The sequence below is a fragment of the Eumetopias jubatus genome, unplaced genomic scaffold, assembly GCF_037043125.1.
Source record: "Eumetopias jubatus isolate StellerSeaLion01/CBP00866 unplaced genomic scaffold, mEumJub1_p1.0 scaffold_9, whole genome shotgun sequence".
NCBI lineage: Eukaryota > Metazoa > Chordata > Mammalia > Carnivora > Otariidae > Eumetopias > Eumetopias jubatus.
The window spans coordinates 90,240,151-90,252,554 of record NW_028274815.1 but is presented as its reverse complement, the minus strand read 5'-3'; the positions used below and the strand labels follow the sequence as shown (position 1 = coordinate 90,252,554).

Here is a 12,404-nt window from a genome sequence, read left to right as displayed (position 1 = left end):
TTTTTATGCCAGTACCATACTCTCTTGATGATGACAGCTTTGTAATAGAGCTGGAAGTCCAGAATTGTGATGTCGCCAGCTTTGCTTTTCTTTTTCAACATTCCCCTGGCTATTCAGGGTCTCTTCTGGTTTCATACAAATTTTAGGATTATTTGTTCCATTTCTTTGAAAAAAGTGGATGGTATTTTGATAGGGATTGCTTTGAATGTGTAGATTGCTCTAGGTAGCATTGACATCTTCACAATATTTGTTCATCCAATCCATGAGCATGGAACGTTTTTCCACATCTTTGTGTCTTCCTCAGTTTCTTTCATGAGTATTTTCTAGTTTTCTGAGTACAGATCCTTTGCCTCTTTGGTTAGATTTATTCCTAGGTATCTTATGGTTTTGGGTGCAATTGTAAATGGAATCGATTCCTTAATTTCTCTTTCTTCTGTCTTCTTGTTGGTGTATTGAAATGCCACTGATTTCTGTGCATTGATTTTATATCCTGCCACTTGACTGAATTCCTGTATGAGTTCTAGCAGTTTTGGGGTGGAGTCTTTTGGGTTTTCCACATAAAGTGTATCATCTGCAAAGAGTGAGGGTTTGACTTCTTCTTTGCCGATTTGAATGTTAGGACAACGGTTTGTTTTAAGACAACTTATCAGCATGTAATCTTTTAATAGCCAAATTCCAGTGTTTTATCTCCAAAGAGACATCCTTTCAAAAAGTTATATCCCTGGGGGTGCCTGGGTGGCTCAGTCGTTAAGCGTCTGCCTTCAGCTCAGGTCATGATCCCAGGGTCCTGGGATCGAGCCTTGCATTGGGCTCCCTGCTCCCAGGGAAGCCTGCGTCTCCCTCTACCACTCCCCCTGCTTTTGTTCCCTCTCTCACTGTGTCTCTGTCAAATAAATAAATAAAATCTTTAAAAAAAAAAAAAAGCTCTGTCCCTGATTTTTCCTCTTGGGTGTTCATGTCCAAATTCAGGCCAGCATCCCTCAGCCACCATGTGCCTCTGAACACTCCCTTGCTGTATGCGCATGAATCCAGGGCCTTCATAATTTAAGACACTCCGTTTTTTTAAAAGAAGGAAGAAAAATGTTCTTTAGAACCTATACTACATCCCTCACAGGATAGAGAAATAACTTTTATATTTGCAGTTTAGAATCATCTGCCCTGCTCCTCTGTTAAATGTAACGAGAATTAACCATGTTAAAATTTAGCAGTTTAGATGTATATAGTTTTGTATGTAAATCATGCCTCAGTAAAGTTGGGTTTTTTAAAAAAGTTCTGGCCAGAGCATCAGGTAGAACACTCATCCTGTTTATCCTGGCTAAAGAAGCAGTGTTCCAGTCACTCTGAGATTGGTCTGATTTCAGACATCTGCCTTTAAAAAGGGTGGCTAGCCATAATCGTATATATTCATATATTCGTGTAAATGTTCACGGTTGTACTTTTTTTTTAAACATGATTTCCCTTTAGAAACTCCCACTTTGACCCATGAGACGTTCAAAGCACTGAAGCCAGGTCTTTCTGCTTATGCTGATGATGTTGAAAAGGTAATGTTTTTCTCTCACGTCTATTTGTTCTTCAAATTTGTCTTCCAGCGTGCAGTTTGTTAAAGCCAGCTCCCTTTTCCTTGAGTGCATAGGCCTTATTCACAGAGGAAAGCATCTCTGATGGTGTTGCCCTGGGACATTTCATGCTATTTAGGGTGGCCAGATGGGGGAAACTGGTACAGCACATGGGGCCAAAGGAGGACCGCTATTCCCAGGCCCCACCTTCCCCTACACCCCAGCTTCCCGGGCCCTTCCCCCAACCACCAGGCATGCCACCCAGAAGTCTTGGTGCGATTCAAAAGCACACAGGCTACAAACTGATAAAAAGCAGTATTTGAGAGTTTGTTTTTGTTTCAGTTCCTCTGAAGATGACAAAAGTTGACTAAAAACACTGAAGTTAAAAATGTATTATGCAAAATTCACAAAACCAAATAAGTGTAAAAGTGATTTACTTAAACTGTCAAATAATGATTTTTGTAAATTTGTAGCTTTTATACTTCTCAACTCCTTAAAGCTTACAGCTGCACTAATACAGGACACCTGTATTTCCGCTAAGGCGCTGATGAAATGGACGAGGTAGTAACATAGCTACAAGTTCCTTTTGATGCAAGCATGAAACGGGCGCCTGGGTGGCTCAGTCGTTAAGCGTCTGCCTTCGGCTCAGATCATGATCCCAGAGTCCTGGGATCGAGCCCCGCGTTGGGCTTTCTGCTCCATGGAAAGCCTGCTTCTTCCTCTCCCACTCCCCCTGCTTGTGTCCCCTCTCGCTGTGTCTCTCTGTGTCAAATAAATAAATAAAATCTTTAAAAAAATAAAAGCTAATAGATAGGGGCGCCTGGGTGGCTCAGTCAGTTAAGCGTCTGACTTCGGCTCCGGTCATGATCTTGGGGTCCTGGGATCGAGCCGTGCATCAGGCTCTCTGCTCAGTGGGGAGCCTGCTTCTCCCTCTGCTTGTGCTCTCTCTCAAATAAATAAATAATACATCATTCTTGCCCACAGGTGCATCTTGATCTCATACAGTGAAGTCATAACCCTGCTTTCCTGTGGCTTGGTTAAAAAACAAATTGAAAACAAAAATCAAAATCAGTGATGTTAGAGTAACTATAAGGTTACACATAAGTAAATTAGATAGCTTTAGAATAAACTCATAAAATTTTTAAAACCTTACTTGTTTTAGTAGGGAGTACACATTCAAGTGGGACATATTTCACAGCTTCACAGGGTGGATGCTGAGAACTCCCCTCCTGCTCCGGTCTCCCCTAGGAGGGCTGGTGTCCCTGGTTTCTTATGTGTCTTTCAAGGGCTAATTGACATACCTATGAGCAAATTCATCTATATTCTTCCCCCTCCCCTTTTTATTTCACGTACACAATAGAATGGCATTCATGTTGTTACATACTTCACTTTCACTACTCAACAATATAACATAGAGATTATTTACTATCAGGATGTGAAGAGCTTCCTTGATTTTTCTGGCAATGATACTGCAGTGTGTACAGGCACTTTGAATTTATGGAACCAGTCCCCTCCTGAGGGATGTTCAAATAATGTCTAAGAAAGCCTACAGTTTGTCACCTTACTGAACTTCATTACCCACAGATGCAAGGGCATCCATCTCAGATGAATTCTTAGAATGAGATTTCTGAGTAAAAGGAAGGTACATTTTCTCATTGGGCAGACATTGCCAGATTGTTCCCGCAGCATTGTAGCTGTTGGTAATACCCAGCAGTACTTTACTAAAGTTGTTATCCCACCTCTGCCCTGACACAGGGCCTTAGCCAACTTTTGGATCTCAAGCATTCTGGCAGGCATAAATGATTCCTCTGGGGTTTTCGGCACCGTGAGGAATCCCAGAATTCATTCATGAGGTCCAGGGGACTCACAGCTCATCTGAGGTCACCTGGTGAGGATTGGTGATGGGGCTGAGCAGGGTTTTGGTTGCCAGAGTATAGAACAGCAGGACCCCCCCTTGTGTATCTTCTCCCCACCATGTTCCACTGCTGGGGTGTTGCTCTGTACTCGCCTGGTCCCCGTGCCCCTCACATTCACTAGCACCACCTAAGTCGTTTTCTGCTGATTTGGAAAGTTAGAAGAAAATGTGTAAGTCAATAAAACCAAAAGGGTTGGGGGAGCATCTGTGACCCTGTATGCTGAGCTTTGACAGACCCTGCTTTTACCACATTCACAGAGCACTTCAGGAATTCAGGAATTACTGGATGTTGCTAAACAAGACGTTCCTTTTGACTTCTGGAAGGCCACCCCCTTGGTGCTCAAGGCCACAGCTGGTTTACGTCTGTTACCAGGAGAAAAGGCTCAAAAGTTACTGCAAAAGGTGATCTTACCCATTTCCCCGTGGGGGGTAGATAGCTTATGATAACTGAAAACACCAAATATTCAGCTAGTGTCTGAGCAGTTGAATGGGCTATGTATAAACTTCCTGAAGAGGAAAACACATCAAAATGTTAACAGCATTTAGCTGTTCCTGTTTTCTAGAATGAACCTGTATTGTGTAATAACACCAACTCTGTTTTAGGAATACGTTGAAGCCTGGGGCAACTGGGTGGCTCAGTCATTAGGCGTCTGCCTTCAGCTCAGGTCATGATCCCAGTGTCCTGGGATCGAGCCCCACATTGGGCTCCCTGCTCGGCAGTGAAGCCTGCTTCCCCCTCTCCCACACCCCCTGCTTTTGTTCCCTCTCTAGCTGTGTCTCTCTTTGTCAAATAAATGAATAAAATCTTTTAAAAAAGAGAAAGAAAAAATAATACCAATTCTTAGCAAACTCCTTCATAAAATTGAAGAGGAGGGAATTAAAAGAAAAAAAGGAAAAAAAAATACGTTGAAAGCCTTTTGAAGGGCTTCCTTCCATGCAGAGACTAGATCCTTGTAGAGGGTTGTAGAAGCCTGAGTTCCTGACACTTCATCTCCAGCCTGCGTGTTCTCATGGAAACTGCCAGTTCTTCTCTTGATCTGGTCCACAGATGTAACTGCTAAAGAGGCCTTTAGCCTTCACCTGCCAGGGTCTGGCTCTCACATGACTGGGATTGCCCCCCAGGCCTAGTGGCAGCCCTGCAGAAAGGCTTTGAACCCTGTTTCTTACAGGTGCCTGGACGGTTATTGTCAGGCACATTAGGGAAACTGCTTTCACCAACATGGTCCTCTTCATTCTCTGTACTTTTTCTAAACTATGCAGCCACTAAATGATGAATTGTTGCACATTGGTCAAGGTCCCCTGTAAAAGTTACCTTTACGTGCTCAAGTCTGATTGTGGGCCACCAGTGCAGTTGGAATGTGCAGATGGACTGACGTTTCTGTGTGTCAGTACTTGCTAAAAAATGGGGAGGGAGGTGCCCCCAAATGCTGCTGCTCACTGTCTTCGCCTCCTGGCTGTGGAGCTAACTCCTGGGTCCCAGGCTGAGCTCTGCCTTGAGGGGCTTCCAGTGCCTCATCTCCAGTCTAAAGCAGGGCAGTGTTTGGGGGCCCAGCAGGCTCAGGGGGGCCCCTGAGCTTTTCCAGCCCAGAGTGGCTTTAAGACAGGGCTCTCCAGGGTAGCATCTGCCTCCACCAGACCAGGCAGTAGATAAGGATATCACTTGCAGAGGATTCGAGAAATATAAAACAAAACACGAGCTTTGTTTCTTGACAGCACCAGCTGACACCCTCTGCTGTTTTGTCATGACCTGCTGAAAGCACAGTGTAATTGGGAACTTTGAGTTTAGATTGTAAAGGATAAAGACTTGTCTCCCTTTACATTTAGGTGAAAGAAGTGTTTAAGGCATCGCCCTTCCTTGTAGGAGATGACTGTGTTTCCATCATGAACGGAACAGATGAAGGTAGGGTCTCCAGAAGCTTGCTGTGCGACAAGGCTGTCCTGGGAGACAAGGCTGTGTTCAGGGATGCTATTGGCATTCCGAGTGGGAGCGTTCTCCTCAGTCAGACGTGGGGAGGCAAGAATTAAAGTGATGGTCCCATTCCGTTCACAGTGTAACTGTCTCAGAGGATCTTTGGGGGGCCAGTATTAGAGACAGATTCACATCTCGACTAGCTCTAAACCTGGCACAGATGAAGTTTCTGAAAACAAGTCATCTTTTCAGCTTTAAGAACATTTAGAGAGAATCCTCAATTGCTATTTAGAAGTTTGCTGTTGCATTGTTAATGCTGAGAGAGACCGTCAAGTTCTTCACCAGCCCCTGATTTTAAAATATGACCAGGGGAGGGGAAGAGCAACACTTGATTCTCTTTCCAAAAAGAGGAAGTTCACGATAAAGAATAGGAGGGAGAGATGTGACATTTGGCAGTGTATTGTAGTGTTTTAGTATGGCATCTTCTGGAACAGTCTGCCAGAAGCTGCTGGGTGACTTGATGACTGATGCCTCTTCCTGTAGCTGATCTGGAGGCTGAGAAGTGAGGGGCGCTCACTTCTCCTGGAATCTCAAAGTGGTCATTTGAGTGCGTGTGTTGTTTACAGCATCTCAGGTGATTCACATGCCGTCTGTGACCCTCTCTTGTAGGCGTTTCAGCGTGGATCACTGTCAACTTCCTAACAGGTACATTCTTCCCTCTCCCTGAAGCTGACAGTCCACAGATGCCATTCTTGATGGCAGAGGTCTCATTTCTACTCTTTAAAATAATCCCTTGGGTTTCTCCAGTGGTGCTGGTTCAAAGTAGAGCATTGGGTTGGATGGGGGCTCATCAGAGTGGGCATCAAGCTTGCAGATAAAAATGCTGGGGAAAGGAGCTTCTCTGTAGGCCTGGTTTTCTCCAGCATAGCTCCTGCCCCTTCTCGACTGCAGCCACATCAGGCAGGGGCCCTGTCCTCTCATTGCTAAGGGAAGTCATGAATAAAACCAGTCGTGCTTTCAGTTATTAAATGTGGTGGGAATGCTCTTCGCCTTAGAATTGAATTCCTCTGCTGTAGATAGAGAACAGAAACTTCTGTTCTTGGAACAAGATGGCAAGGAGTCATTTTTCTTATTCTCAGTACAGGTTGATTTTTGTCCCTTTATTGTAATTATGGCAAAACCAGTGTGTGTGAACGCATATATGAAAAAGAAAAAGGCTTTGTAGCAGAATTTGCCCCTTGGGGATGGAGAGCCATGTTAAGGGGAACGTTAGGAGCCTGGTGCTGGGGGAAGGCATGCCTCTGGGCATGAAGGGACAGTATGGAAGTCAGTGTGTCCCGGGGTGAGCAGTAGAAAGGGCAGGCCCGGCTTCTCTGCTGAAAGTCGGTGTTGTCTTATATTGTTAAAGCCACAGCTGGCAGAGCTGCATTCATGCCCCTTAAACATGTGCATCCTTCCAGGGAGATTGTTAAATACCCACAGCTGTTTCTCTGTTTTTCTTTCCACTGGGGGGCTTGGCTCCTAAACTCTTTACTTTCTCGGCTGTTCTCATCTATTTACTAATGTGACAGTATGTGTTGGTTTCTACTCACTGTGCCCCAGGCAGTTTGAAAACCCCAGGAAGGAGCAGTGTGGGCATGCTGGATTTGGGCGGAGGATCCACTCAGATCACCTTTCTTCCAAGAGTTGAGGTAACCGGCCTTTGCCGCCCCGTTGTGGCCCCCATCCTCCAAAGGCCACCTGCCCCCGGGAGCTGCAGCCCCTGGGAGAAGGCCTGTTGACCTGGTGTCTCTGGGCCTGTGCAGTCAGTTCCTATCCTCACGGCCAGATTCATTCACAGTTAATGCTTCTTCGCTTCATTTTATTCTGCTTGGGGGAAAAAAATGGAAATTTGATCTTCAGTGGGATGATAAATTAGAAACTACCTGGAACCCTCAGGGCCATAGGATGTGAAATGTTCCCCTTTCCCCCAGGACAAGCCAGAGAGGGGCCATTACTTAGTCTGACTCCAGAAGGGGAGAGAGCCTTAAGCCCTGTGTGATGGGACATTGTAAAGGAGATGAAAATACTTCCAATCTAGACTGCTGCTTTAGCCACAGTGCCTTCCTCACCCACCACTGTTTTATTGTTTTTATTTTTAGTTTACAATGGAAAAGCACTTAAATTTACTCATAATTGTCTTGGTTGGGCCATATTTGTCAGAATGGTAAAAGTTGTAAGGAGGAAAAACATTTCATTTTGGACATTTTATTTTTCATTGCTTGTTCAAACTCTTGTTCAAACATGTGACTTAATGAAAAACTAATTTAATTGAATACATCTGTGAGTACCCTGGTCTTTTCAAAAGAAGGACCAGCAGGAAGGATAGCATTCCTCATATTCTTCCACAGGACACCCTCCAGACCTCCCCGCCTGGCTACCTAACGTCACTCCAGATGTTTAATCAGACCTACAAGCTCTATTCTTACAGGTTTGTTTTGGGAGTGGGGGTGGAGAGGCTGCCCATCCAGGAGTGTGGCTCAGCCAGCCCTGTGCAGTGACCAGAGCACCCGGAAACCCCCCTGCTGGAGGCTCTCCTTCCAACACTTCCTCCTCCTGCCTTCTCCCCACTTCATTTTTTAATTCACCTCCAGTAAAATCACATTCCCTTTTTTTGTGCTTATTTTATTCTGCTTTGGAGGAGGTTTCTAAAAGGTGGGAAAGAGCCCATGGATTGTGCAGGAATTTTCTTGGCCATCTATTTACCACATGGCACCTTCAGTTGATTCTTGGTGTAAAGCATATGTACTCCATAAAGATCAGGGCACATCTGTGTTGTTCACTGGCATCCACAGCTCCTAGGCAAGCTCCTGTTAGGTAATAGGCTTTCATTTGTTGAACTGAATGCCCTAACCTCCATAAAGAGAGGCTTCTAGAAGCAGAAAGTCTACTGCCTCGCCACAGGTTTCCTCCCTTTCCCACTTGTTTTGGATTCAGGCCAGGTGAACGTACTGGAGGCAGGATTGAAGATGTTACCCAGCACTTCCTGTGGTAGGCCAGCCCCTCACCCAGGATTTTCTTTCCACAGCTACCTGGGGCTTGGTTTGATGTCGGCGCGGCTGGCGATTCTGGGTGGCATGGAAGGGAAACCTGGTGAGTGGAATGAGAGTTCAGAGCCCTCCTTGCTCAGCAGCCTTGAGGAGCCTTTCAGGAAAGGTGCTCCTGCCCTCCACTATCACAGCAGCGCAGTGGGCCCTGGTCCTCAGAACTAGAGGAGCCCAGGAGGGACGTGTGGGGAAGAGCGCACATGTCGGTGTGCACTATGTTGGTGGGCACTATCATGGTGATAAATAGTAATGTGTTTTACCTGTGTACATGCTAAGTTATTTTTTAAAAGGAAGAGATGCTGGAGAATTCATTTTTCAAACACTGAGCTGTGGGATTTTAGCCACCAAGTAACTGTGTTTAGTCATCACCTGCGTTTGGAGGGGACTGGTTTTTAAGCATCAGAAAGGAATCTTATTTTTCATGATGGCACAGGAGGAGGTGATTCTGGGGCTGCTACTGGGAAGCTGGGGAAAGTTTTTCCCTCATTCACAGTGATTGTAGTGTTACGAGGATGTCCCTCCCTCTTCTCTTGCTCTGTGAAGGATCATTAAACATGAAACATAAACCCTTCCTGCAGACATGGCATTGAACTGGAGATGGCCAGGTCAGGATGTTTCTTCCCAGGCCTTCTCTGATCTTTCCTGACTGGCCTGGCTGAGGAGAAGCCTGGTGCTGGCCACCAGGGCACATGAGATCTTAGGAGGCCCTAGGGGATCATTATGTCCCAATTTGGGAGTAGGGGAACACTGCTCTGAGGCTGGCATTGGCCTGTCTTTCCTGATGACATCAATCAGGACCCAAAGGCCTTGACCCATGCCTCTGGTCCAGATGTGTTTGTGCAAGCCCACACATATGCTCCAGCCACCTGCCCTTCCCTCAGCCCTGCCTCTCCTTGCCCCATACCTGCTCCCCTCCACAGGCCTAGCACTTCTCTGTACTTCTTTCAAGGGCCTAGTTGTTCTGACTGGAATTTTTGTTTTTCACGTACATCTTATTTCAAATCCTGGTGTTTAACCTTATTATGGTATTCCTCTGTTGCAAACCAAAAACATTTCCATGTCTCAGAAACACTAGCAGTTTTCACTCTGTGGCCAGAAAACACCTATTTAGCCAGCAGGAAGAAGGCAGTTACCCATTTGCCTGTCCATGGCTGGCCTTAAACCCATCAGCTACATAAAGTACCTACTTGGGACACATAGGGCCGTAATACCTGCCAAGAAGGGTGTGGACAGCTCCTTGCCCCAGAGGAAACATCTCCCTATTGTGTTATCTGTTGTTGCACAAGTACACACTAAACTGAGTGGTCAAAACGAGCAAATAGATATTATAGTATCTCATGATTGCACAGGCTTGAGCTGGACAGTGCCTCTCCTGGGATCCCTGGGGCTTGTGTGGTGACAGCTGGGGTGGCTGGGTGAATGTCTTACACCTCATTGCCCCCCCATGTGACCTCCCCAGCAGAGCAGCCTGCACTTCTTTCTGGCAGCTCAGGAAGGGGGACTGCCCTGAAGTCACATGCATCATATCCTGCACATTCTGCTGGTGAAAGCAAGCCCAGGCCAGAATCAAGGGCAGGCATAGGGATTCACTTTTCAACATGCACATCCTTGAGGGGTGGCATCATGGGGCCAGGCTGAGAGGCCAACCACCACGCTTCCTTTGTTATTTGTGGGGCCCCAGATTTTGTGTTGTGCAGCAGCACAGATACATGGCATGGTGGCATCGTCCTGGCCCTGCCAGGTTACTTGCAACCTCATTCATCTATAAAATTGGGTAGTGTTGGCTCCCCTTCTATTAGGGTGGTTGTGACAGTTGACTGAACAACACTTGGCCCAATGCCTGGAACCCTGAAGCCCCTCAGTGCGTGTAAGCTAGGAGAGACTATGTTTCTAAAACTGATGAGGCTTTGTGGTGGCTTCTGTGATAGAGAAAGGCTTGCGTACTCTAGTTGACCTGGAATGCTTCCACAGGTCAGTTCTCATCTGGCAGAAAGGAAGAGTGTTCCTTTGGCCCTCCAATGCCTTCGTTACTAGTATTGGGGAGGAAAAATTTTTCTTCTACCTTTCAAGATTCTTTTGGCCTATTAATTAAATTCACATGAGACAGATTAATAGGAGAAAAACAAATTTAATTATGTATGTACAGGAGCCCCATAAGAATATGACACCCAAGGACAGGTCAGGCAATTGAGGCGAATGTGCCATCCTGAACTAAGGAATAGGATAGGGGTCTGGGGCTTTAAAGGGGAGGAGGGTGATTCACAGGACAATAAGAGCAGATGTTTGGTCATTAGATGTTTGCCCTTGCGTACAGAAGTCATTCTTAAAAACTTATCTCTGTTAACAGCTCTCTTTCTGGGCCAGACCCCCTATCTAAATTCTTTTAGGTAGTTAAGAGAAAGGTAAAAGTTTTTCCTGAATCTGCTGGGTCTAGATTGTCTTTAGCTCAGAATAGTCCACATGCCAAAGTGACATATTTTGGGGTCATGTATTTTACTCCCTCTCAGTCCTATCTTTGAAACTTCCCTAGGAAGTTTCACAGTCCAGAAGTAAAGCTGCTAGATTGCTCCATCTCACTGAACCAGGCTCTTAGTGCTGATAAAAAATGGGTTCAGTTAGACAGTTGTTTCTCATTTCAGGAGGCAGTGATGTAGGCAGGCTCCCAAAGTTACGCCTGTGGTGCAAGAAATCAGTTATTTAATAAAAGGCGTTTCTGTGGAAATAAAAAATAGTGGTTAATGATTAGAACAGATTATAATCCCAGTTTCTGCATTCTGAAGGCAAGCCAGTTGACAGGATTTCTAGATGTCGGGCTTGAAGCACCTTCAGACAGAGTGAGGGCAGGCAGCGGCAAACTGATAGGTTTTCCTGTTGCAGTTTCAATGTCTTTGGTGATCTTTCTGAGTGGTCCACATAGCAGCAGGTGTGAAGATTATCTGTGCATGAGCTATTGTGGTGAGTTCTCTGAAGTTGTTATCAAAGCATCCAGCGTAGGTTGCATAGCTTTGAAAAAAGGGCAGTTTTAGTTCTCAGTGATTCCAAGTCAGAGGGGTGAGACAAAAACTGGAAATGTTAGTTTGGAGAGTTATAGCCAAATACTGGAGGAAGGTAGAATAATGAGGATCCAGTCCAACGTACAGGGAGAAAACAAAACCTCAAAGACAGCAGGAGTAGAATCTAATACCCACAAGTGTATACTGTGGTTTCTACTAAAACATAATTTTTATTTCTACAGTCACCCCACTTCTACCAAAGATAACCACAGTAAGACTAATTTGTTTGCAGAATAAGTCTAGTGTCAATAAATTTGGTCTGATTACTTGCATAAGTGCAAATAGGGATTGACCATTTGGGCTCTTTTAATCCTCTTTGCTGGAACTTTTTTTTTTTTTTAAGATTTTATTTATTTGAGAGAGAGAGAGAATGAGAGATAGCACGAGAGGGAAGAGGGTCAGAGGGAGAAGCAGACTCCCTGATGAGCAGGGAGCCCGATGTGGGACTCGATCCCGGGACTCCAGGATCATGACCTGAGCCGAAGGTAGTCGCTTAACCAACTGAGCCACCCAGGCACCCCTGCTGGAACTTTTCATAAGGAATCTCAGATTGAAGTTTTTTAAACCTCTTGAAGCTGGAAAGTCCAAGCCTAGGCCATCAGACTTAACCTGCAATACCTTTAGGTTTGGGTGAATTCCTTTCTTCTTGAGATCCCCGAAATATCATGGGTTCCTGTGCCTGCCAGGAACGACCTTGTTTATTTACCTGGTAAGGATGCTGGGAATCCCGCAATCATACCAGGCTAATTTTTCCAAGGGGCTTCATTGGCTTCATAAAGTCACCCTTACTTCCATAAAGCTGTCTGGTCATATCTGAATTTACACACATCCTTCTCAAATAGGACATTCCAGTCAAAGCCTTGGTAATGTAACCAGTGTTTGTTG

At 45.4% G+C, this 12,404-nt stretch overlaps 1 protein-coding gene across 10 annotated transcripts in view; it reads left to right on the top strand.

The window, feature by feature from the left end:
* ENTPD6 (ectonucleoside triphosphate diphosphohydrolase 6) overlaps positions 1–12,404 on the top strand; it is a 44,232-nt gene that overhangs the window by 18,836 nt on the left and 12,992 nt on the right. For 8 of the 10 annotated variants that reach the window (XM_028123742.1, XM_028123740.1, XM_088026677.1 and 5 more), the window contains 7 exons: positions 1,465–1,541; positions 3,730–3,873; positions 5,296–5,371; positions 6,050–6,085; positions 6,983–7,071; positions 7,771–7,850; positions 8,448–8,512. In XM_028123742.1, the coding sequence (XP_027979543.1) occupies positions 1,465–1,541; positions 3,730–3,873; positions 5,296–5,371; positions 6,050–6,085; positions 6,983–7,071; positions 7,771–7,850; positions 8,448–8,512 (567 nt within the window). The remainder of the gene's footprint in view (positions 1–1,464; positions 1,542–3,729; positions 3,874–5,295; positions 5,372–6,049; positions 6,086–6,982; positions 7,072–7,770; positions 7,851–8,447; positions 8,513–12,404) is intronic. The other 2 variants (XM_088026680.1, XM_088026681.1) reach the window with 2 other exon arrangements.